The following is a 25,603-nucleotide window of genomic DNA, read 5'->3' as shown; positions in this document are numbered from 1 at the left end:
CTTCGAGTAGATAATGTGGGATGATGGACGGGAGCCAACCTAACGATGGTCCATGAGGGAGCCACCAGTTGTTTTGAGAGAGAGAGAGAGACAGAGAGAGAGGTGGGTCCCACTCCGCATCGACCCATAACTCAAGGTTAATTAACTGGCAACGCCTAAACCCTGGGTTCTGGCATTAAACAAACCCCCAAATGGCATCGCCACCCAACGCTGCGGTGTTACATCCGATATCACCACCGCGGAGCATCTCTCTCTCTCTCTCTCTCTCTCTCTCTCTCTCTCTCTCTCTCTCTCTTTCCTTTTATTTTATGCACCAGCTTCTTCAACTCCTCTCTCGCCATCCATCGTCTCCCTACCTGGATAGCCCCTCCCTTTCTTTCTCTGCAAACCATCGAGCCTCGTTCTTTCCATATGTACGTGGCTGTCTCCTGCAGCTAGCCCTCTTGGTTCTTCCCTTGGGCTGCCCTTGTCTTTGCTTTCTTCTTTTCTCCCTCGATCATTTCTGCTTGAACACTTAAAAGAAACAAAAAACCCTCCCCTTTTAATATAAATATATAAAATATATATGTGTATATATGATTTTCAGAGGCTTTCCTCACTCTCTCCAATTTTTTTTCTTCTTTTTTTAAGCTAACAAAACAGTGCTGCTTATTTTTTTTTCTTCCTCCTTCTCCTCCTCTCATCTTATTGTTTTTGTTGGATGAGGTTATGGCTGGTCTGGATCTAGGCACCGCTTCAAGGTACGCCCACCATCTCTCCCACCGTCCCGGCCTTCACCTTCGGCACCACCACGACCCCGAGTCCGACGACCAGAACGATGGCGGTGACAGCAGTAACAACGGGCACAGCCAATTCCGCAGCTCTGACCGCGAGGGCTCGGCGACGGACCAACAGGGACTCGAGCCGGTTGCGGCAGGCTCCGGGCCCGGGGACGTCGTGGCCCGGCGACCCCGGGGAAGGCCACAGGGCTCCAAGAACAAGCCCAAGCCCCCGGTGATCATCACCCAGGAGAGCGCCAACACCCTCCGGGCACACATCCTTGAGGTCGGGGCTGGGTGTGATATCGTCGAGTGCATCGCGACGTACGCTCGCCGCCGGCTGCGCGGGATCTGCGTCCTCAGTGGCAGCGGCACCGTCTCCAACGTCACCGTCCGCCAGCCGTCGACGGCCGGCTCCGTCGTCACTCTCCATGGCCACTTCGAGATCTTGTCGCTGTCGGGGTCCTTCCTCCCGCCGCCCGCTCCCCCTGGAGCTACTAGCCTCACCATCTTCCTCGCAGGAGGCCAGGGGCAGGTCGTCGGTGGGAACGTCGTCGGTACGCTCTTCGCAGCAGGGCCAGTGATCGTGGTCGCTGCCTCATTCACCAACGTCGCCTACGAGCGGCTGCCGCTCGAGGAGGAGGAACCACCGCAGATGCAGATGCAGCCGCCAGACCCGCAAGGGTCGGGAGGAGACGGCGGGAGCGGGACCAGCGGTGCAGGCGGCAACACGTTCTCGGACCCGTCCGGACTCCCCTTCTATAGCTTGCCGCTTAACATGGCCAATAGCCAGCTTCCGGTGGACGCGCACGGGTGGCCGGCGGGCGCGCCTGGTCGGTCCCTGTTCTGATACGAATGCTGCAATCGCAAATCGAAACGACTGCCAAAAGAGATTTATAATTCCACGGGGAGACGGATGGCCGAATCATGGATGACTCCATGCTGCGGCGGGCATGCAGCAGCAGCAGAAAAGGTTAGCATGCAAATCCAAAAATTTCAGTGTACAATTACTTTATTTTTCTTTTATTTTTCGTGTCTCGCTTTCTTAGATTTTCCATGTCGTCTTATCTCCTTCTCATTTTCTTTGCCTCATTTCCTTCAGATGTTGTTGTTGTTGTTGTTCATGGAAACTCTCTTTTCGTAAGCGGTATTGGGTTTGAGACCACGGCACGGCCTTATACAACACTTTTGTTCTTTGTTCTATCATCAGCAACTCCATCGCTTCATTTCTAAACATAGATAGCCCTCGAAACATGTACTTGTTCCATATTTGGCTCTCCTACCTGAAGGGGAAAAAAGAGAGGAGAGAAACCGAACAACTGATCGAGTCCTATGACAACGAGGAGACATGAAGAAAGTAGAACAACAAGCTCCTCCTCACCTTCTTCGATCAGAACATCTACGAGGTTGGTCCCGATAAAATCTTTGCACATTCGGAGTCCGTCGATCGAGTTCACGCCACGTTTGGCTTCACATTTACGATCGGTTCCTTTTGTCTTCCTGCACTGAATTAAGAAATCAGAAAGAACACTGGTAGTGCCTAATCTCATGGCCAAGTTTTCTTTCACCAACTTGCTGCTAATGCCCATGATGTTATATTTACGATCGGTTGCTAAAACTCTATTATATCCGGAAAATTCTCAGAGAGGAGATCGTACTTACTCTTGATATTGTTCCTTGCTCCGAGCTTTTTCTTGCTGTACCTATATAATTATGTGTTTTTACAGTCTTAATCTGATCTGTCGTGTGAATCTGCAATGAGAGATGTCGTTATGTTAGGTATCCATAATTCATATGAAGCAATAATTCCATTTTATATGAACTACCAATCCTCCTCAAGCAAGAAAAAGCCCTAAAGACATCTCCAACATGACTCGGAACCAAACCCGATACGATGACGATTGAAATAAGGCTGCTTTTTTCATTAGCATTTAATCTGATTTATAGCTGGGGGTGTTGAGCTCGGTGTCGATCACATGCTCTACTTTGTCCTCCATCGCTAGTTAATTCCATTAAAAATCAATCAAGCAAAATGTCGTGCAGTTGTATTGTGTGATTTTCTATGTCGCACTTCCCTGCACTGTCTCGGCATTTTGTCGACGTCCGATGACATCGTTTTGTTTTCTTCTACGATGGAGGTCGAAGTCGCATCACGAGTGATAGCTGGATGGCACTGTTGATGCAAGTTTTAGTGTTCGTCACTGCTTTGCGAGCTCTAATCATCCAATGGGTTGAAGCGCTTCCATCATCTCACGTTCTTGTTTCGGTAACTCGGAAGATGTATCTTTACAAGGAGTCCACCTTGGTCTCGGACTCGAGAGGTCTCTTCGATGCTATCTTTGATCGCCCTTACCTGTTCTTCTTTCGAGTTCCTAAGACGAGAGAGGGTTCGAGTTTGCTCCTGAAACCTCTTACCGACTTTTCATTCTCCCGCGTGCCGATCTCCAGAAATGATTTCATATGTCTCGTCGTCTATCGCGATCGGGCGATTCCAAATGAAAACCTTTTATCTCTAACATCATATGTTTCGACACAAATATACAAACAAACAAACTAGATGAACACCAATCGTAGCAGCATGCAGTGTAGCCTTCATGTCGATCAAAAAGAGTTAATATTGCTTCCGGTAGAGCGGCTCATACTTGTCCGTGCTACCGAAAGGATCACACTGATAGGATATAAAAAGAAAATAAATTTATATATATGATAAATATTAACATATTGTAATATGCAGTTAAATCAAATGAAATCATAATAAAATAGAATACTAAGATTTACATGAAAAATCCTTCCAACATAAAGGATAAAAACCACGAGACAAATAAAAGACAATCCACTATAAGAATAATGAAAATACAAATCTCATAATCTTTTGCCCAAAAACCAAGCAACAATTTCAAGGAAATAATTGGGATACAAACTGTATACAATATTCAAATTCTCCCTAAGTAATCACAGTAAGAATCTACTGTAGATCTAATCTAACATAAGATAAAAACAGTGTCTTTGCATTGTCCTTATCTTCTTCCCTTCCATTCTCTTATTTTTCTATCCTTTCCTCCTCTTTTTGAATCACGTTGTTACTGTAGTTTTTTTTGTCTCTTCTACTACAATTTTCTGCTTCAATCTCACAGCCACCACACCTCCCTTATTTGATCTAGGGTTTTAGTTGAAAGAGAGGTGGGCTATGAGCTATTAAAATCCACTATGGGCTGAACTTATGAGTTGTCAGCCCAACAACCTCTCCCTTCAGCCTATAAAGAAGGCTGTCTCATGAATCCTCAATGTAAAGTTATGCCGACCAGTTGTCGGCATATCTCCAGCCTTTCTTTTGGTATAGTCTTTGTCAATATGTCTATTCCGTTATCATCCGTGTGAATTTTCTGAAGTTACAACTGTTTCTCTTCAAGTACATTTCGAATCCAGTGGTATTTGACATCTATATGCTTTGACTTGGAATGAAAAGTTTGGTTCATACACAAATGGATAGCACTCTGGTTGTCACAATTCACCACATAGTTTTCCTATTTCAATCCTAATTCTTGTATGAATTCTTTCATCCATAATATTTCTTTGCAAACCTTTGTAGCAGCAATATATTTTGTCTATATGGTGGAGAGTTTAATACACATTTGCAATTTGGATTATCATGACATAACTCTCCCTGTAAAAGTAAGTACAAAACCTGATGTAGACTTTCTCGTATCAATATCTCTTATCATATCTACATCTGTGTAACATATCAACACAGGTGGTCCACCTCCAAAGCTTAAACAAACCTCAGAGCTCCCTCTAAGATATCTAACAATCCACTTCGTTATTGTCCAGTGCTTTTTGCTTGGATTTGCAAGAAATATACTAGTAACACCCACTGCATATGTGATGTCCGACCTCGTACATATCATTGCATATATTAAACTTCTAACTGTTTAAGCATAAAAAACTTTTTACATTTTCTCCTTCTCGATGTATTTCTGTTGTGATAACCAAATTTTCTTGGTTTTTCTATCATGAGAAATATGCATGCATAGTATTTGCTTTGCTCGCCTCATGTCCTTCATTGCAAAACAGTCACTTAATTCTTTCTTCAACCTATCAATTGTAGACATATCTTTCCCAATGATAAGCATGTTATCAATATAAAATAAGAGAATAATAAAATTCTCACCAAACCATTTGATATATACACAATGATCTGAAGCCGTACTTTTGTATCCATTTTCAGTCATAAATGAATCAAACTTTCTGTACCATTGTCTTAGAGCTTACTTCAACCCATACAAGCTCTTCCTTAACTTGCAAATAAAGTTATCTTTAGCTTTGACTTTCAAGCCTTCTGGTTGCTCCGTATAAATTTTTTCCTCCAAATCACCATGAAGGCAACCTGTCTTCACATCTAATTATTCAACCTCTGGCTAGCAGCAATACCAAGAGTAACACAAATAGAAGATAGTTTAATAATAGGAGAAAAAATCTCTTCAAAGTCAATACTTTTTTTTTAACCAAAGTCTTTTATAACCAATCTAGCTTTGTACTTTTGTTGAGAACAATATTCTTGAGTCTTCAATTTAAAAACCCACTTGTTCTTCAAGGCCTTCATTCCCTTTGGTAGTTGCACCAAATCATAAGTGTGGTTCTTTTGAAGAGCATCCATCTCTTCCTATATAGCAACTAACCACTTCTTTTTTTGTTTACTTTCAATTGTTTCCTAGTAACTATTTAGTTCACGTGCATCAGTAAGCATCACATATTCATCTATAGAGTATCTTCTGGAAGGTTGACGTTGTCTAGAAGATCTTCTCAATTAAGGTTCTGTGGGAAATTGCTCCCTAACTTCTTCTTACTTAATATGTCCTGCAAGTATATCAACATCGAGCTCTATACCATCTTTCTACACATCTCCCCCATTACCCTGATGTACTGGAGGAGTAAATGGGTCACAATCTGCTAATCCTTCTGTAGAAGTCTTAGCTGGTACCTTCTTCTTCAAATCCTCAAAGGTTTGATCATAAAAGAAGATCACATCTCTACTTCTAAACACATTCTTCTTTTCTGAATCCTAAATCATGTAACCAAACTGATTCTATGAGTAGCCAAGAAAAATATATTCTTTTGTCTTACCATCCAACTTGGACCTCTCATTCTTTGAAATATGTGCAAATGCACGACAACCAAATACTCTCAAGTACCTGTACGAAAAATATTTCTCTGACCATATATGCTTTGCAACATCGCCATTTAAGACTATATATTGTGACAAGTTAATCACATCAACTGCAATAATTAAAGCCTCATCCCAAAACTTTTTTGGGTAGCTTGGCCTGTAAAAGCATACATATGATCTATTCCATTATTATGTGGTTCATTCTCTTTGCAATAACATTATGCTAAGGTGTACAAGGAATTGTTATCTCATGTTGGATGTTGTGTGAATTGTAATAATCATTAAATAATCCTATGTACTTATTACCATTATCTGATCTTATGCATTTCAATTGTCTTTTTGCCTCTCTTTTCAACTCTGGCATGAAACTCTTTGAAGATATTAATAACCTGATCTTTGGTCTTCATAGCATAGCATAGGCTCAAACTTTCATAGGAAAATCATATATAAAAGTGACAAAATAAAGTGTACCATTGATGCTAAGAACATTAATAGATCCACCGGGAGTTTTTGTCCTCAAAGGACCACATACATCTGTATAAACACGATCTAAGGTATGCATTTTTCTAGACAAAATAGGACTAGTAAATGAAACTCTGTGTTGTTTACCAGCTAAACAATCAATATAAGGGTTCAAGCATGTACCTTTAAGGTATGATAATACCTCTCTCTCGGAAAGAGCTCGTAGCCACTTCTCGCTCATGTGCCCTAGTCGCCTATGCCATAACTCCATGCTGAAGTCTTTCTCCATAGTATTTAACTGCTCACCATAACTTTTGATCTGCAACCTGTATAAGGTGTGATATTTCTTTCCACTAACCACAATAAGAGAACCCTTATTGGGCTTTCATTACCGTATGTGAAATCTACCATCATAGTCTTCATCATCTAGTCTTTAAATTAAAATTAAATTTAGCTTTAAGTCAACCACATATCTCATATCCTTAAGCACCAATTTGCAATCAAAATTGATCTTTATGTAGATATCACTCATGCCAATGATGTCTGTAGTACTATAGTTGCTCATCTTGTGAACACCAAAATTTTCAGACCTGTAGGTAACAAAAAACTCCCTTCGTAGTATAGCATGATAAGAAGCACATGTGTCAATCACCCACTCAAGATACTGATACACATAAGAAAAAATATTATCAGGAGACAAAATCAAATAATCACCACTCTGCACTATAATTGTAGTATTATCCTTTGACTCTGTAGACTCAACTTATTTTCCCCTTTTCTTACTCTTCTTAGGTTGCTTGCATTGGTTCTTGTAATGTCCTTTTTCACCACAATTATAGCAAACAATATCATTTCTTAATCTTGACTTTCTTCTACCCATACATGAACTGCTTCTATCATTGAACTTTGACCTTCCTATATTCTCTAAGATAAGTGCCTACGAATCATTCTAAGACGTTGCTGAATTCTTTCTTCTCAACTTCTCATTCAACAAACTATTTGTTACTTGACTCATAGTGATAACACCATCTGACGCAGAATTTTTAAGAGAAACCACTAGTGTCTCCCAACTTTTCGATAAAGAACTAAAAAGTAATAATGTCTGCAACTCATCATCAAGAGATATTTTCATAGAGGATAACTGATTAGTGATACTCTATATTTCATTCAAGTGCTCAGCAAAGCACCCTCTTTATATTTCTATATTTACAAGTTTTCTAATCAAGAAAGTTTTGTTGCTAGTTATTTTTCTTTCATAGGGACCTTTCAACTTTTTCCAAAGAGAATATATAGAACTTTCAATAGAAATATAGTGAAAAACACTATCATCGAACCATTATCAAATAAATCCAACTATTTTTTGATTTAACCTCTTCCACTCCTCATCTGTTATAGTTGTGGGCTTTGTACTATCCCCTACAAAGGTCTATACAAATCTTTGCAATACAAGAAATCTTTCATTCTTGGTTTCTATATCATCCAATTGTTTTTATTCAAGTTAACAATGCGAGAAACACTACCAGCCTCAATGTTCGAACACAAAAATTAAATCATCAAAACCCTGCTCTAATACCAATTGATAAGATATAAAAAGAGAAATAAACTTTGTATACGAATAAATACTAGCAGGCCGTAACATGTAGTGGAATTAAATGAAATCATAATCAAATAGAAAACTAAGATTTACGTGGAAAACCCCTCTAACGTGAAGGATAAAAATCACAGGACAGACTAGAGATAATCCACTATAAGAATAATGAAAATATAAATCTCAGAGTTTTTTTAAAAAAAATTAAGCAACAATTTCAAGAGAATGTTGGGAAGAAACCTATTAATGCGGAATAATTCTTTTCCCTCTTTGTGTATCAAAATAGGTTCCTCATCAAAATACCAACTTGATATCAAAATTCTAATATCAATCAGCACATCATAAATAATAGAGCAATAAATCAATCACACAGTGAGACCAAATCTTTTTAACGTGGAAAACCCAATGTGGGAAAAATCACGGGACCGTAGTCCACCTCAAACTTCCACTATCAATAATAATGTTAATAGGTTTATAGTAGGTCTTCTCTAGAATAACTAGAGGATCAGAATAACATCAAGAACATAGATCTTGGCTCAATAATAGCATATCTTCAGTACATAGGTGGAGCTCCTCTAAAGAGAATTCTAGGTCTCACAAAGTGAATATCATATGAAAGTACCTTAGAGAGGGTAAACTGCAGATCAACACCATTAGGATTATAGAGTTTGCTGCAAGGATTCTCCACATAAAATTTGGGCCAAAACTAACAACGTTTGGCCACTGATCGTCAAGCAGAAAAACTCAGAAACCTTACTTTCTCTCTCTATTTCTCTCTCCTCTTTTCTCTGCACGCCACCGCACGCTGCACGCTCTTACTCTAATCTCACCCTAATTTTGTTCTCTCTAATCTCCAATTAGTTGATTTGGGCTTATGACCCAAATTGTCCAAGCCCACATATGGACTGGACCCAACAATTCTCCCCCTCCAGCTCATATGATGGGCTGTACCAAGCCCGCTCTTCGCCTACATGCTTCAAGCTTCTCCTTAGGCAAAGACTTTGTCAACATATCTGAACCATTATCATTGGTATGCACCTTTTCCAACTGTAATTCTTTCATCTCAAGCACATCACGAATCCAGTGATATCTCACATCAATATGCTTGGATCTAGAATGGTATGTTGAATTCTTGGAGAGGTGAATAGCGCTTTGACTGTCACAGTAAACAGTATATCCTTCCTGTTTCAAGCCTAATTCCTGTAGAAACTTTTTCATCCATAAAGCTTCTTTGCAGGCTTCAGTAACTGCTATGTATTATGCTTCTGTGGTTGATAGAGCAACACACTTCTGTAACTTAGACTGCCAAGAGACTGCTCCTCCTGCAAATGTCATCAAGAATCCCGAAGTGGACTTCCTGGAATCAGTATCACCTGCCATGTCTGCATCTGTGTACCCTTCTAAAACAGGTTCATCATCACCAAAACATAAACACAACCTGGAAGTACCTCTTAGATATCTTAATATTCATTTCACTGCTGCCCAATGTTCCTTTCCAGGATTTGAGAGAAATCGGCTAACAACTCCAACTGCATGAGCTATATCTAGCATAGTACAAACCATAGCATACATCAAATTGCCTACTGCAGATGAGTAAGGCACTCTGGATATTTCTTCTTTTTCTTTCTCACTTGTAGGACATTGTTTTGAACTCAGCTTGAAATGACCTGTAAGTGGAGAACAAACTGCTTTGGCTTTACTCATATTGAATCTTTCAAGAACCTTTTCAATATAAGTCTCCTGAGATAGCCAAATCTTCCTTTTCTTCCTATCACGAAGAATCTTCATGCCAAGTATTTATCTCACCGATCCCAAGTCTTTCATGGCAAAAGACTTACTTAGCTCTCTTTTAAGCTTTTCAATTTTTCCAACATCATGGCCAACAATCAACATATCATCAATATATAGTAGTAAAATAATAAAATCATCATCTGAAAATTTTTTCATAAACATACAATGATCAGATGTGGTTCTATCATACCCTTGGCTCATCATAAAGGAATCAAACTTCTTGTACCACTGTTTAGGTGCCTGTTTGAGTCCATATAAGCTTTTCTTAAGCTTACATGCCAGATTTTCTTTTCCCTTGACTTTGAAACTTTCTGGTTGCTCCATGTAAATTTCTTCTTTTAAGTCACCATGAAGAAATGCTGTTTTTACATCAAGTTGCTCAACTTCTAAATTCAAGCGGGCAGCCAAACCAAGAACAACTCGGATAGAGAACATTTTCACAACCGGAGAAAATATTTCTTTAAAGTCAATACCTTTCTTTTGAATCCTTTCACAACTAGTCGTGCCTTGTATCTTTGTTGTGAGCTATTGTTTTCAGTCTTCAATTTATAAACCCACTTATTCTTGAGAGCTTTCTTCTCTTTCGACAACTTTACCAAGTCATAGGTGTGGTTCTCAAGCAAGGATCTCATCTCTTCTTGCATGACATTAACCCACTCATTCTTATTCTCATGTAGAATAGCTTCTTGGTAAGTTTCTGGCTCTCCCCCGTCAGTAAGCATAACATACTCATGTGGAGGATATCTGGTAGAGGGTTGTCGCTCTCTAGTGGATCTTCTCAATGGAATCTCAACTGGTGGTGGAGGTGCTTGTTCAGTTGGTTCAGCATCATCAACTATAGGTGTATCATCACTAGTATTCTCACCACAATCTTCTTGTTCATCTCCCCCATGATCATCATGAACTACAGGTGAAGGAACTGGACCCAAACTCCAAGGAATATAAACAGAGGTTTCTGGCTTCTCAACATTATCACCATCATCAAACAATTGGTCTTCAAGAAACACAACATCTCTGCTTCTAATAATCTTCTTGTTCACTGGATCCCATAATCTGTACCCAAACTCTTCATGACCATATCCCAAGAAGATATATGCTTTTGCCTTATTATCAAGCTTGGACCTCTCATCTTTGGGAATATGAACAAATACTTTATACCCAAAGACTCTCAAATGATTATAAGATATATCTTTTCTTCTCCATACTCTCTCTGGAACATCACCTTGTAGAGGAACTGATGGAGAAAGATTTATCAGGTCAACTGTAGTTCTCATAGCCTCCCCCCAAAATGACTTTGGTAACTTGGCGTGGGAAAGCATACACCTAATCCTTTCTTCAATAGTTCTATTCATCCTTTTTGCCACACCGTTCTGCTGAGGAGTTTTAGGAACTGTTTTCTCAAGCCTGATACCATGAAACCTGCAATAATTCTCAAAAGGACCCCTGTACTCGCCACCATTATCTGATCGAACACACTTTAGCTTTCTGCTAGTTTCTCTTTCAACATTGACATGAAACTCCTTGAAAGCATCGAGTACCTGGTCTTTAGATTTCAAAGCAAAAGCCCAAACTTTTCTAGAATGGTCATCAATAAAAGTAACAAAATAAAGAGCACCTCCAAGAGTTCTAGTTTGCATAGTACAAACATCAGTATGAACTAAATCAATAACATCAGATCTTCTAGATGATGGATATGTCTGAAATGTAACTCTATGTGTTTTTCCAACTAAGCAATGATCACAAGATTTAAGAGATGTACATTGCAACTCTGGTAAGAACTGCTTTCTAGCAAGAGTTTGAAGTCCCTTCTCGCTGATATGTCCAAGTCTCTTATGCCAAAGATCTATACTTTCATCTTTTCGAATTGCATTAATCTCTCATTTGTGTAGCTTAGCTTCCATGACATAAAAAGAGTTAATCTTCTTTCCTTTTGCCACAATTAGAGAACATTTAGTGAGTTTCCATTTACTTTCACCAAAATAATGTGCAAAGCCCTCATCATCAAGTCTACCTGTAGATATCAAGTTAAGACGAATATCTGGAACATGCCTTACATCTTTGAGTATCAATTTGCTCCCAATACTGGTCTCCAAGCAAATATCTCAAATACCCAGAATCTTAGATGTACCATTGTTTCCCATTCTGACATTACCAAAATCACCAGCACTGTAAGATCTAAAGAAATCACCATGAGAAGTAACATGAACTGAAGCACCAGAGTCAATTACCCAATTACTGTCCTGAGCTACAAGGCTAACACAACCTTCATCACAGATAATAGTGATATTACCTTCAGCAGCAACTGTATTGATCTCTTTCTCATTTTTCTTCATTTCATTCTGTTCTCGCTTCCAAAACCTACACTCTTTCTTCATGTGACCTGGCCTATTACAGTGAAAACATTTGATATCTCTTCTAGACTTGGATCTTCCTCTATAACCATATGGATTTCTGCTATGACTTCTTCCACGTCTTTCTTGTTTTTCAGTAACAAATGCACTAGAAGAAGATTCACCCTGTTCTTTCCTTCTTGCATCTTCATTTAGCAAACTGTCTTTAACCATATCTATGGTTAGAGTCCCCTTTGGCGTGGAGTTACAAATAGTCACCATATACGTTTCCCAACTTTCTGGTAAAGAGCTGAGAAGTAATAATCCCTGCATCTCATCATCTATATTCATTTTCATAACAATCAACTTGTTTGCAAGACTCTGAAATAGGTTTATGTGCTCAACAATGTTACCACCATATTTATACTTCAAATTTACAAGCCTTCTGAGGAGAGAAATTCTATTTCCCATTGTCTTTTTCGCAAAGAGATTTTCTAACCTTTGCCAAACAACATCAGCTCTGATTTCATCTGAAATATGCTCATGCAAGTTTATATCCATCCATCTTCTAATATAGGCAATAGCTTTTCTATGTTGAACTTCCCATTCTTCATCGTCCATAATAGAAGGTTTATCTTTAACCTTGATAGGCTTATACAAATCTTTGCAATAGAGCAAATCTTCCATCAGACACTTCCAAGTAGAATAATTTGATGAGTTCAATTTAATCATACCATCTGATTGCTCCATTTCAATCACACAAGAAAACTAGCACCAAACAACCTGATGCTCTGATACCACTTGTTGGGAAGAAACCTGTTAATGCGGAATAATTATTTTCCCTCTTTGTGTATCAAAATAGGTTCCTCATCAAAATACCAACTTGATATCAAAATACTAATATCAATCAGCACAACATAAACAATAGAGCAATAAATCAATCACACAGTGAGACCAAATCTTTTTAACGTGGAAAACCCAATGTGGGAAAAACCACGGGACCGTAGTCCACCTCAAACTTCCACTATCAATAATAATGATAACAGGTTTACAATAGGTCTTCTCTAGAATAACTAGAAGATCAGAATAATATCAAGAACATAGATCTTGGCTAAGAATAGCATATCTTCAGCACATAAGTGGATCTCCTCCAAAGAGAATTCTAGGTTTCACAAAATGGATATCGCAGGAAAGTACCTTAGAGAGGGTAAACTGTAGATCAACGCCGTTAGGATTGTAGAGTTTGCTGCAAGGATTCTCCACATAAAATTTGGGCCAAAACTGACAACGTTTGGCCACCGATCGTCAAGTAGAAAAACTCAAAAATCTTACTTTCTCTCTCTATTTCTCTCTCCTCTTTTGTCCGCCGCACGCTGCACGCTCTTACTCTAATCTCACCCTAATTTCGTTCAATTGTGGTCCAAATTGTCCAAGCCCATATATGGCCTGGACCCAAGAGAATAACTGGGATACAAGGATTATATCACTGTGCACAATATCTAAATTTTTCTAAAATAATCACAATAAGAATCTACTCTACATCTGAAGTAACACTATTGAAAAAAATCTCACTATATTGTTCTTATCTTTCTTTTTCTTATTTTTCTATCATTTCCTTTTTTTTTGAATTATGTTCCGTTTTATTTCTCTTGCTGCTACAGTTTTCTACTTCAATCTCGTAGCTATCACACTCCCTTTATTTGATCTAGGATTTTAGTTAAAAAAGAGGTAGGTTATAAATTGTTAAAGCCTACTATAGGTTAACTCATGGATTGTCAGCCCAACATAATGTTTTTTTTTTTTTCACCTTAAGCTAAAGAACAAGGAAATGGTTGCTAATATTTCTCTTGTTATGGTTTCAAGCATGCAAAGATAGATAGATATATGGAAGAGTTGGGAATCAATTCAGCCGAAAATTTTAATATTAAATATTATATATATATATATATATATATATATAAAATTCTAATTAGGTTATGCATTCAAGGAAAGAGACGTAGAAAAACTCGCAAATCCATGACATCGAGAAACATGTTGCATTTGTTCATTTTCTATCCCTTAATAATAATAATAATAATAATAATAATAATAATATCGTCGTCCAAACCCACAACGTTCAGCTCGTCATCGTGCCACGGGTATCCATCCATTGGAATTCAGACTGTCACGGGCATTGCTACCTACATGAGTTGACACGTGGGTGTTCCAAAAAGACCTCCTGATATTGTTATGATATCCATCGCCCCTCGCAGAGACGATTGACGGTTGCGATGAAACCGAAGAAAAAAAATATAGAAACGAACGGACTCTCTTCATTTTATTATTGTTTCTTTTAGGAAGAAAACAAACACCCGCAACTAAACGAAGACCATACATGGCAACAGGGGTGTGATCCCGCTCCTCGCCCTCGCCCTCGCCGTCCGATTGCGGTGTGGCTGTACAGGTTACGGGTCATCTCTCCTCCTCTCTCTCGGTCTCTCTATTCCTTTGCCTCGTGATGGTGACCGATCATCTGATTTCTTTACTTGATCGAGAAGGGGTTTCGGAGATCGTCATGGCGTCCTCCGACGACTCGACCAACGACGGGGCCGATCAGGTGACTCCTACGAACTCTTCGCGAGTCGTTGTTAATCTCTTTTGTTGTCTCATCTTGAGATCCCAAGAATCGTCTAAATGAGGCAAACGTGGAACCCTCTTGTTGGATTCTTGTATGCTTGTTGTTGTTCTCTGTGTGTTGCTGTTTGATTGTATTATCTTTCTCAAGCCGCAAGAGTCACATGAAAGGGGTTGCGGCGAAACCCCCATGTCCGATTCTTGTACCTCTCTTTGTAGCTCATCGACTCCGTTCTTTTCCTGAAATTGCGAGAGTTATCTGAGAGGATTTGGATGGAACCCCCTCTGTCGGATTCTTGTCTTTCTCTGTTACTAATTTATGATAAGGATGTCGTGTTTGGACTTTGCCAATCCAAGAAGGTGAAACTCTTATTTGGTAGTGAAAGAGTCCGAGTGGATTGCTAGTTCGTCTTATCTTAGATCTGGTTCCGCTTTCTTGAAATTTGTCAATTATGTGCGGTTCTTCCGTAAGATTAGTTTGTCATTCATCGAAGTATCCTTGATCTGTGGGAATACGGTGACCGGTGAAGAGATGTATAGCAGATTTTGGAATGATTTACGATTTCTTGTTCTTTGAAAATATGGGTGGTTCGAGATTTGAATACAGGGATCGATGCAAGAGGCAATCGAGACGGTTCTGTAATTTGTCTTACCATGTACCCTCTGGAATCCAATGATGTGGGCTGAAACTTACAAAAATCCAAAAGGTGGTTTGTATAAATAAGTAAATTTCAGCCAAAAAACTAGTTCCAATATCAGTGTTCTCTTGAAATCTGTGAAGCAGCATTGGTTTCCATAAAATCTGTTTGTCATGTGGTGATTGATCCTTGTTCTATGAAGGGCACTGATACCAATCAAGAGATCTGTACTAGGTATTGTGATCATAACTTCTTGTGCTTTGAACAAATAGATGGCTTTGGGCTTGAATACAAGGGACCAATACAAGAGTCTCCCAACAAAAATCCATATTTTACCTCATTTTCTCATCTGGTGTACTGCAAACCATGTGAAAGACTTTAAGCTTAGTGCAAAGTCACATGATATCTCATTCGCTGTGTTTTTGCTTCCATTCTGAGCACCAATTATTTCCCTTGCTCGCTTGCTTCCAGTGGTGTGCTAATCAATTATGTAGTTGCATTTATGCTTGCAATTAATCTCATTGTAGCCATGCAGGTAAGTCAGTGGGATAATCATTAGTGTTGCATTTGTCATGTCATCGTCATCAGGCTTCTAGAGCTTTACACTAATGATCATCGGATGCCCTTTGAGATTAAAAGAAAAATTTTATAAGACAAATGTGAGACCAACAATGTTTTATGGATCTGAGTGTTGAACAGTGAAGAAACAATAAATACAAAAGGTTTGTGTTACCAAAATGAGAATGCTGAGATGGATGTATTTAGGAAGCCTTCATATGTGATAGTCAGAAGAGATAAAATGATTAATGTTAGTAGCACGAGAAGAGATAGAGGAAGACCTAAAAAAAAAAAAGAATAGAAACTATAAATAAAGATTTAAGTACTCCGAACCTAACTAAGCACATGACTTTTTACATATTTCAATGGCGGCAAAGGATTCATATTGTCGAACCCAAATAGTTGGGACTTATGACTTTATTGTTGTTGTTGCTTTCCAAGATATCCATGTCGTGCGTCAATTATACGGTCATAAAAAATCAAATCTTGCCTTTCTTTCCTTGATTAAACTTCAGGGGTTTATATGATTCTAAGTGATCTCTCTTCTTTGTGTTGATGGTAACACCTAGAGGTCGATCATTGTATTAAACTGTTTATGTTCATCTTGCAACTACGTTGAATTTAGGATTACATATAGTGAAAACTCAAATTTTGAATTTTCTTTTATGTATGCCAATTCTTCCTCAAATGTCCATGTTACTTAACAACACAAAACTTGTTGTTGTTGTTGTTGTTGTTGTATACTTCATGATAATTGTGTTTGCGAACAATTTAGTTAAAGGAAAAAAAGAAAATCTGCAATGATGTATAAGAATTATTGATCGCAATATACTATATGTTTATGAATTGTTTTTGTAAATTGATAGTTGCTTTGAGCTGCTTCCATCATTTTTTGTTGGTGATCAACTTTACCTGCCCTTTTGTGTTTTCATATACCTCGTTTTACTATTGTTTCATATTAACTGGTTGTTTTGTGAATGCAATTTTTTTTGTCACTACATCTTTTGCTGTTTTCTAGGTTTTGACTGAAGAATGTGGGTACACAAGATTATTGACACTTAATAGGCCTCGACAATTGAATGCCCTCTCTTTTCCGATGGTATGTCATGATGATTGGCCATCTATGTAGTTTTATAATTGTATAATGCCTATCTACAGAATGAAGCATACTTTGTGTATGTTTGATAAGCATACACAAAATGGAATGCTAGCTTAAAACTTTACAGGTTTCTGTTCCATCATTCACTTATTTTGTGATTCTTTGTTTTGCTAAAAAAATGCTGTATGGTTACATTTGTTTTTTACTAGTAATCACAATTACAAGTTCTTACCAATCTTCCGAGTTAATTCTACATTGTTTTTTAGCATATGTATATGTATATGTATATGTATAATATGCATATATCTATGTGTGTGTATATATATACATATATATATATATACATTATACATATACATATATATATATATATACATTATACATATACATATATATATATACATATATATATACATATATATATATACATATATATATATACATATATATATATATACATTATACATATACATATACATAAACATATATATACACATATATATGTATATATATTCTTTTTGTTTGTGTCATCACTGTATCAGGTATTTGATTAGGAAACTATAGCATAGTCATCAGATACATCTCTTTCTTTGTTACTGGTTATGACTATTGCAGTTATATACCTTTGCATACCTTACAGTGTGAGAGTATATTGTTCCTTAGAACTCATCATCTAGACAGTGTTAACTTTCTCAAATTTTGTCCATAACCTATGTTGAAATTAACTGATGATTTTCCAGATTATGCAACTCCTCAACAACTTAATTGCTTATGAGAAGGATCCTGAAGTCAAATTATTGATATTGAAGGTAACTATCAATTCATAAAACCCTAAATCCATCAGGGAATATTGATTTTGTTGCACCAGCATTTTTTTGATTGCTATCCATGTTTCTTTAATTCCATCTGCTTCATATAGTCTATTTGATGGTAATAACTTGTTAACATGCATACCAATTTCAGTGGAAACATCCGAGGATGACTGCTAAAGCTCACTTTCATGACTAAAGTATCAATTTCAGTGCTCTTTTGAACTTCCCTGTTGTTCAACAGTTCTTATTAGATGATATGTCAACTTACTGCATGTTTTTGTTAAATGTTATCACAGTTTCATTTGAAGTGAGGATATAATGAATAGTTAATTTCTTTTAGCTGTCATTTATTTCAGTATAATGTTACATGTTCTTGTGACTCACTGTCACTCTTAAATATATTGTTGCTACTTACTGTCAGTTGGTTTATATATATCATTCTGTATATTCCTGTATGCATGTGAAAATGCTTGTCTATGTGTCTATGTGTTCGGGTGTGCATCCATGCTTGTAATGCAGGTGCTTGTTTCCCCATGCACATATACAGAGATGACCAATTAATGATTTTAGGGAAGAGGAAGGGCATTTTGTGCTGGAGGAGATGTTGCTGCAATCAGCCGTTCTGTGACAGAAGGTAAATTTAATTATCTAATTTACCTTTTCATTTTGCAACTAATCCAATTCAATTGATCAATATGGTGACAAGGGGACTTATATGTCTCTCTTTTGGCCACCAAAATGATTACTAAGTAAAATCTTGACTCTTATGTCATCTGCTTTTCTGTCAGCCATGCTCTGGACACTGCTAAAAATTTCTTTTATATTGTTTATACCTTTGGGCTCCCTCTTTGTACCATCTCAACTAATTAATAACTGTTCTATTGTACTTGATCTCAATCTAAAAGTGAAAGATATTTTGTATAAGCTAGGTGGTGGAAGTTTAGTTGATCTTAAATGGGATACTAGAAGTTAAAGATTTATTTAACAATCACTTTTTACTAAGATATTGATAGTAAAACTTTTTCTCTTGGTACTATTGACAACTAAATGACTTTTTGTCTTTTTATTACTGGTGTCTAAATTTTAATGAAGCTAAGGTCACAAGTAACAGGGCGAGCGTTGGTGCCCCAATAACATTATTTGTTTATGACCTAGATGACCAGAGTTTGAGTTGCGAAATTAACATCCTTGTTTACAAAGACACGGTTCTATACATTGATCCTCCCCAGTCGTTGCATTGGCAAGAGCCTTTTACATTGGGCCACCCTTTTCTACGATCACATTCCCAGTTATGCATTCAAGTTTTGTACTTGCTTGAACCTTTTGCTATGTGCTTCTTGGTTTCAAGTTGTAGAACTAATACTATGTTTTGTTATTTCATGCTAATTAAGTACATTATTTGATGCCATGCTTCAGGTCATTGGACTTCGGGTGCACAAATTTTCTGGAATGAGTTTATCTTGAATTACATAATTGCAACCTACAGCAAACCACAGGTGACTTGGGTGGAACTTCTTAAATACCTGTGACACTTTATCATAAGCATTTGAAACTCATTATATTAGTCAAAATGGAACTTGGGAGGAAGGTTTCTATTCTCAATGGAATTGTCATGGGAGGTGGAGCTGGTCTTTCTATACATGGGAGATTTCGAGTTGCCACAGAGAAAACGGTACAACCTCTTTATCTTTGTTTTTGAATGTTTTTTACAAATCTGAATCAACTTAGCTTGTCATTATTTTTAGTGCTTATTCTTTTTCAAACTCAGTCATGATGAAGTATCGTGATAAGTCATGCTAGCATTTAAGTTTTTACTGCTTATTCTTTCCAAACTCAGTCATGATGAAGCCGTGTACATTCTATCTTAAGTGGATGGATATGGCAGCTGTTGGGTTTTTTCAGGTAATTGAGACTATTCAACCCACTCAATCCAATTACTGGTACCCTTTAATCGGGTTTGAGATGAGTTTGGGTAGAAAAGTAGGTTTCCGAGCTGGGTTTGTTTTGGTTTAGTAACCTAGATTCTTGGTTCCAAGTTCGGGTTTGGGACCCTACCTTATTGTCATTTTTAATGAAAGGTAGGGATGGTAGCAGAACATTTATAGGTGTCTAATCCCCTGCCATTTTCTCACCAAGTGGATAGCATCTCAGCATACTATGTATTGCCACATGATTAAGAAGTTCTTGGTACAAGTTAGTGGCACTAAATGAAAGCACATGAAGTGGCCTTTTAAATGTGTGTTCATTCAAAATAAGTTGCATTGTCACTTGAATCTGTGGCGTTTTAAATGTGTGTTCGTTCACAATAAATTTTATTGTCACTTGAATTTGTGGAGGATTGCTGTTATTCAGTTACCAGGGACAAAGTTGTGCTGCATATGTTTGGGACCTTTCTCATTTCCATGTTTTTGAGAATAATTAAATGTAACTCGTACTCTTTTTACTGAATTTTTTTTGCTCAATTCTGATAGCGTGGCATGTTTTGTTGACCTTTTCATGTTTATTATGAGCAATCTTATATCATTGGAATGATAGCTGTCACTGTGGGATTTTCATCTCTGTGGAACTCTATATGTAAGAAAGTATGATATGTGTGTGTGCGCAGAGAGAATATATCAATCTACATTATTGAGTTAAACCTTAAACTGTAGCTTCAACCTCTCTTTTCTGCTGCAGGTTTTTGCAATGCCAGAAACATCACTGGGGTTGTTTCCAGATATAGGTGCTTCATACTTTCTATCAAGGCTCCCTGGATTCTTTGGTAGTACTTTTGCTAACTTAACCTTCTGTTTATTTGTAATTCCAGTGAAATCTTGCATTTGTTGTTTTGCTGTAGAGATGGATAAAGCTCCTCTTGTATCTCCTTTAGAATTCAGTTTTGTTTATAGTCTTAGTTTAATGTTATATTGCTATAAATATGAACAAGTCTCACGTATGTATGTATGTTGCTTTGGTTACATTATGTGTGTGTGTGTGTGTGTGTGTGTGTATATATATATAAATATATCTCCTTTAGAATTCAGTTTTTTTTATAGTCTTAGTTTAATGTTATGTTGCTATAAATATGAACAAGTCTCACGGATGTATGTATGTTGCTTTGGTTACATTATGTGTGTGTGTGTATATATATATATTCTTTGGACATAGTCTCGTTAGTTTAGTTTATTAGTCTGTAATATATGATGGAGACAATTTTGGATCATTTTTTTATTGCTTTTGAAGATTGTTCAAGTATTAATTTGACATTTATTTGGGGACTTCACCTATCCATGAAATTCTAGTGACTATTTTAAGTTATTTTGCCTTCTCTTAGTATTCTAAAGATCCCTATTTCTTAATTTGAATTCAATTACTGAAAACACCAAATATTTTTGATAAAATAATATAAAAAATCCTTGCTAAATGGAGACTTTTTTGCCTTTTTTGCCTGTTGAACTATTGGGGGAAAAAAAGAGAGATGAAGTTATCCTCGTTGTAGATCAAATACATTTTTTTCTTGTTCATGGACATGGAAACACAGCACAATGTTTCTGGCCAAATTTGGTTTCTAATATGCTAGTTTCTATGCTTATTAATGGTTTTCTTCCTTTGTAGGAGAATATGTTGGGTTGACTGGTGCAAGGTTAGATGGAGCTGAAATGCTTGCATGTGGCCTTGCAACTCACTTTGTCCCTTCTATGGTATAGTTGCCCAACAGAGAGGTCCCTTTTTGCTCCTTTTAGAGTCTTGCTTGTCAGGGCCTTATGCACCAAATCTTAAATGCCCATCTATATTACTGATGTACATGTGGTATGAATTTTATTGCCTTGCTGCTAATGTTTGGAGGGTTCACAGAAGCTTGAATGCAGATGAAGGATGCATCTGAATTGTGTTTGTTGCTTAACAGAAATTAACACTGTTGGAAGAGACACTTGCAAAGGTGGAAACTTCCGATCATTTTGCTATCTGTGCAATTATTGATCAATTCTCAAGACGCGTGCCTCTAAAAGAAAGCAGTGCTTTTAATGGGTAATTTTTTGAATTTTTAATTTGACTGTATCTTTGTTCTCTCCCTCTGGATGTGTGTTCTAGTTCTTTACATGCATTTAAAATAGTAATATAGATTTACCTCTTTAGCAAAATAAATTGTTCGGCTATGGCACCATTGTGTTTCATGTGTACAAAAATGAGTACTTTTTCACCCTTTTGCCACAGCTACCCCAGCCTCCAATTCCTTCACAGTCATTACTTCTCCCTTTAAATATCTTTTGCAGGAAACCGAAGTTATCTGTTTATTATATTTTTCATCTTTTTTATGGCAATATTGATATGAGGAAAGGTTTTGTCGCATCTTATGATCAGAAATTTATTGCATACGGCACAATTCATGTTGGAGTACAAGGAAACTTTTTAATTTTAGGCTATCAGCTGCTGCTTGATTGTTTTTGTGAGTCATAAATGGCAATAGAAAAGTTGCTGCTTGATTGTTCCGTAGACATAATTTCCTTGGAAATGAGAATAGAAAAAGTTGTCAATAATTGTAGAAATTTGTATTACTTAATGAATCCTTCCCAGTCGTCATGTTATTGGCTTTGCCGACTCATTCTTCTGTAACTTTCATGGATGGTTGTAGCTTCGATGTGATTAACAAATGCTTCTCGAAAGAAACAGTTGAAGAAATATTGTCTGCTCTTGTAAGTTGGATTGGTCATTTGTTGTGTTCTATATGATACAATTTCAGAATTACTTTATTCCTTTTTCTATTTTTTCAGTGCCTCAATGTTCACATTGGTGGAGTGATTACTCTTATTGAGTTAATTTTAATTGATGCAGGAATTAGAAACTGTAGATGCAGCTAATGAGTGGATTGTGGTAGCTATCCGGTCACTGAAAAAGGCATCACCAATCAGTCTGAAAATTACTCTCAGAGCGGTATAAATCTCTATACTGTTTGCTCAAACGCCCCAGTTAATTGCTTTTAAAGTTGTTTAAAGAATTATTGTATTTATTTATACTGCTTGTTTTATCATTATTGACATTCCTGGTTTCATATATGTACATTAAATAACCATGAATCAGATGTTTGTGACATATGTATTTTATAGAAATAGTAGGCTAATATTTTGTGACATATGTATTTGTGACATATGTTTGTGACATATATGTACATTAGGCTCTTACTACATTTACAATTACATAAAGTTACAATTACATTTACAATGCGACTTTGTGGGATCCCTAGATAAGAGAAGGGCGAGTGCAGCGAGTTGGCCAATGCTTGATGAAAGATTACCGATTGTGCTGCCACATTTTGCGCAAAGAAGCCAGCAATGATTTCTTCGAGGTAAATGTGACACCGACTTATATTAATTGCATTTTATGCCCTCTGAAACTTGGGACTCCGTCGTGCAGGGTTGCAGGGCTATATTGGTGGATAAAGACAGGAACCCAAAGGTGGAGATCTTCCCTACGTTATGATTCTTTTATTTGCTGACACATTTTGCAACTGTCAGTCGCATAATACATGTTAATTACTTGCAGTGGGATCCTTGTAGTCTGGATTTAGTGGATGTGAAGGTGGTGGATCGATATTTTTCGGAAGTCGATGATGCATGCTGGGAGGACCTGAAACTTCCTGTGAGGCATGCGTCCAAGTTGTGAAAGATCTCGTGGACCTACGAAGGCATCCACAATAAAACCCTTGCCACAATACATGTTAATTACTTGCAGTGGGATCCTTGTAGTCTGGATTTAGTGGATGTGAAGGTGGTGGATCGATATTTTTCGGAAGCCGATGATGCATGCTGGGAGGACCTGAAACTTCCTGTGAGGCATGCGTCCAAGTTGTGAAAGATCTGCGGACCTACGAAGGTGTGGTGATCATAAACTAGTATGACGATGTCCAAAAAGACAAAAAGAAAAAGGACAATTCGTGTGCGGGTCTTTCTTTTTGTGATTTAAATTAAAGTAATAAAAAATCTAAGTATATGTAGATTTAAATCCTTCGATTTTTTTTGAAATAATTGTCAAAGAAAATAAAGATGGTATAAGCCGGCACCTCCCCTTTCCGTCTCAGCCCCCTCTGTCCGTCATCAAATCCACTCTGCCACGGTTTCGTTCTCTAAAACATGTTGCGACAGGTTAACAGCGACGAGTAACACGGATCAACTTATCAACACGAGAAATACAAATTGACCTCAGGTCACAGATCAACTTATGGAGACTGGATAGAGGCAATAGAGATCAGCTCAGATCTGTACTTTTCAGTCTCTTCAGTTTCCTTTGCACTGGCGATGGTAACAACAGCTGGGTTAACCGGCAACAAATGTGAGGTGGGGTTCTCTTCTGGAACAGATTGGGAGATTGCTATTAGAGACTCTCGAGCAAGTTCCTGTGAAACGTCCGTCTTGGGTGCCATGGAGTCCGTAGAGAGCCAATCAGTCTGAAAAAGTTTTGACACATTGTTTTCCAAAAGAAAATTAATAATTAACACAGCTTGTTCTAAAGGATATTGCTATTAACAAATTCCTTGTAAGCTGTAGCCATTATTTCCTGGCTTAACCAGTCCATCCTTTACATCGAACTCAGTTCCTACTAATAAACTATTTTTATGGAGATGTGTGAAATGACGAGAAAACATAAAAGCAACCGCATCAAGTCGTTTTCGCAACTTGAACAAAAAATAGTAGCTTAATTCTTTTGACGAATTACAGAGCAAAAAAAAAATAAAAAAAATAATATATATATATATACATACTCAGTATATTATTTACCGTGATTTGTCTGTTACATATCTTATTTCACATGACTTTTTGTAATCTGAACACGGCTGCATGAAACAACATCAGCTACATAAGGTCGTATGTTTATGGTAATCAGTCACATGAATAATTGATATCCTCATGAAATATGGTGCGTCCAGCTATTGTATAATCTAAAAGAAAACTATGCTTAGTGGCTAAATAACTATGCTTAGAACTAAATTAATCTTTTTGTTTTTCTTTTTCTACGTAGTGGCTATTGTATAATCTAAAAGAAAACTGATATTTTTTATATGATAAGCAATGGATCTGAAAGAAAAACTAATTTTTAGTGAAAGGTAGCGAGAAACTGAACAAAAGGATGCAATAAAGCGGATAACTAACAATCAATTCATATCGATCATCCCAACCAGTTACCCTCCCATGACATGATAAAATTAATGATGTGAATAAATTTATTCGAATAAGAATCCCGATACGTTGTGTACAGGAGGTAAACAAATAGAGATCACACGATTCGCCAACAGCATGGGTTATTATAGCTAATTAGAATAATAGCTTGCTTGGCACTCGGTGGGGCTCAATTGTTTCATAAAACCTATGATTTCTCAGAAAATTTACCGACAAGAAAAATACAAGACTCAACTTAAAAAGTCTTTTGGACATTGATATGAACGAAAAAGAAAATGTTCATATGACCTTCAAATTAATAAGCCGCCGAAAGACCAAAGAAATTTTCTCCACGGTAGATCTAATCCCACCAATGTAACCCTTTCGAAGGAAAAATATTTCTAATGGCTAATGTCCAACAGACTCAAGAAGTCTTCCTAATGGTTCTTCGACACAAATCCTGATCCCAAGCTATGTCCTAAGTTTGTTTGATGTATCCCATTTCAATTTCTTAAAAAAAGTCTTCCTGAGAACTGCAGAAGTAATTCATGTGTCTCACTGGCATTTAACATCTTGACGTGCAAACAAATTGGTCCCGGGGATCTAACGTATGGATATAACGCATGAACAAACAATTTGGTCTTGGTAATCTTCGAAACG

The 25,603-nt window shown here is 37.3% G+C and overlaps 2 protein-coding genes across 5 annotated transcripts; both read left to right on the top strand.

Annotated features, from left to right (window-relative positions):
- The first annotated feature begins 290 nt into the window (after positions 1-290).
- LOC135619263 (AT-hook motif nuclear-localized protein 23-like) lies at positions 291-2,415 on the top strand. 3 transcript variants are annotated; one of them, XR_010489358.1, is made up of 3 exons: positions 291-413; positions 706-1,731; positions 1,861-2,415. XR_010489358.1 is itself a non-coding variant. In XM_065121114.1 (2 exons), the coding sequence occupies exons 1-2, from the start codon at positions 309-311 to the stop codon at positions 1,606-1,608; spliced, it is 1,008 nt and encodes a 335-aa protein (XP_064977186.1). In that variant the 5' UTR covers positions 291-308; the 3' UTR covers positions 1,609-1,836. The 3 variants fall into 3 exon arrangements, 1 of the variants encoding a protein (XP_064977186.1); XR_010489359.1 differs by having other exon boundaries at positions 1,969-2,414; XM_065121114.1 differs by lacking the exon at positions 1,861-2,415 and having other exon boundaries at positions 706-1,836.
- Positions 2,416-14,447: 12,032 nt separating this feature from the next.
- On the top strand, positions 14,448-23,794 carry LOC135619262 (3-hydroxyisobutyryl-CoA hydrolase 1-like). 2 transcript variants are annotated; one of them, XM_065121113.1, is made up of 15 exons: positions 14,448-14,536; positions 14,631-14,689; positions 16,921-17,001; positions 17,742-17,810; positions 18,384-18,447; positions 19,230-19,309; positions 19,402-19,485; positions 20,490-20,574; positions 21,408-21,493; positions 21,700-21,821; positions 22,426-22,486; positions 22,626-22,724; positions 23,035-23,136; positions 23,205-23,246; positions 23,334-23,794. In XM_065121113.1, exons 2-15 carry the CDS (start codon positions 14,648-14,650, stop codon positions 23,451-23,453), a joined length of 1,137 nt encoding a protein of 378 aa, XP_064977185.1. In that variant the 5' UTR covers positions 14,448-14,536; positions 14,631-14,647; the 3' UTR covers positions 23,454-23,794. The 2 variants fall into 2 exon arrangements, with proteins under 2 accessions (XP_064977185.1, XP_064977184.1); XM_065121112.1 differs by having other exon boundaries at positions 14,448-14,689.
- Positions 23,795-25,603: the final 1,809 nt, after the last annotated feature.

This window comes from Musa acuminata, chromosome BXJ2-8 (assembly GCF_036884655.1).
Source record: "Musa acuminata AAA Group cultivar baxijiao chromosome BXJ2-8, Cavendish_Baxijiao_AAA, whole genome shotgun sequence".
In the NCBI taxonomy this organism is placed as follows: Eukaryota; Viridiplantae; Streptophyta; class Magnoliopsida; order Zingiberales; family Musaceae; genus Musa; species Musa acuminata.
The sequence above is the reverse complement of the archived record's forward strand: the minus strand, read 5'-3'. Positions and strand labels throughout refer to the sequence as shown.

Excerpts from the sequence above, each read along its gene's own strand:
- LOC135619263 (XM_065121114.1), top strand. The coding sequence starts at position 309 with ATGCACCAGCTTCTTCAACTCCTCTCTCGCCATCCATCGTCTCCCTAC. Across the intron at positions 414-705 it reads GAGCCTCGTTCTTTCCATAT|GTTATGGCTGGTCTGGATCT; the intron begins GTACGTGGCTGT and ends TTGTTGGATGAG.
- LOC135619262 (XM_065121112.1), top strand. The coding sequence starts at position 14,591 with ATGGTGACCGATCATCTGATTTCTTTACTTGATCGAGAAGGGGTTTCG. Across the intron at positions 17,811-18,383 it reads TCAAATTATTGATATTGAAG|GGAAGAGGAAGGGCATTTTG; the intron begins GTAACTATCAAT and ends TAATGATTTTAG. Across the intron at positions 19,310-19,401 it reads CAACCTACAGCAAACCACAG|GTTTCTATTCTCAATGGAAT; the intron begins GTGACTTGGGTG and ends CTTGGGAGGAAG.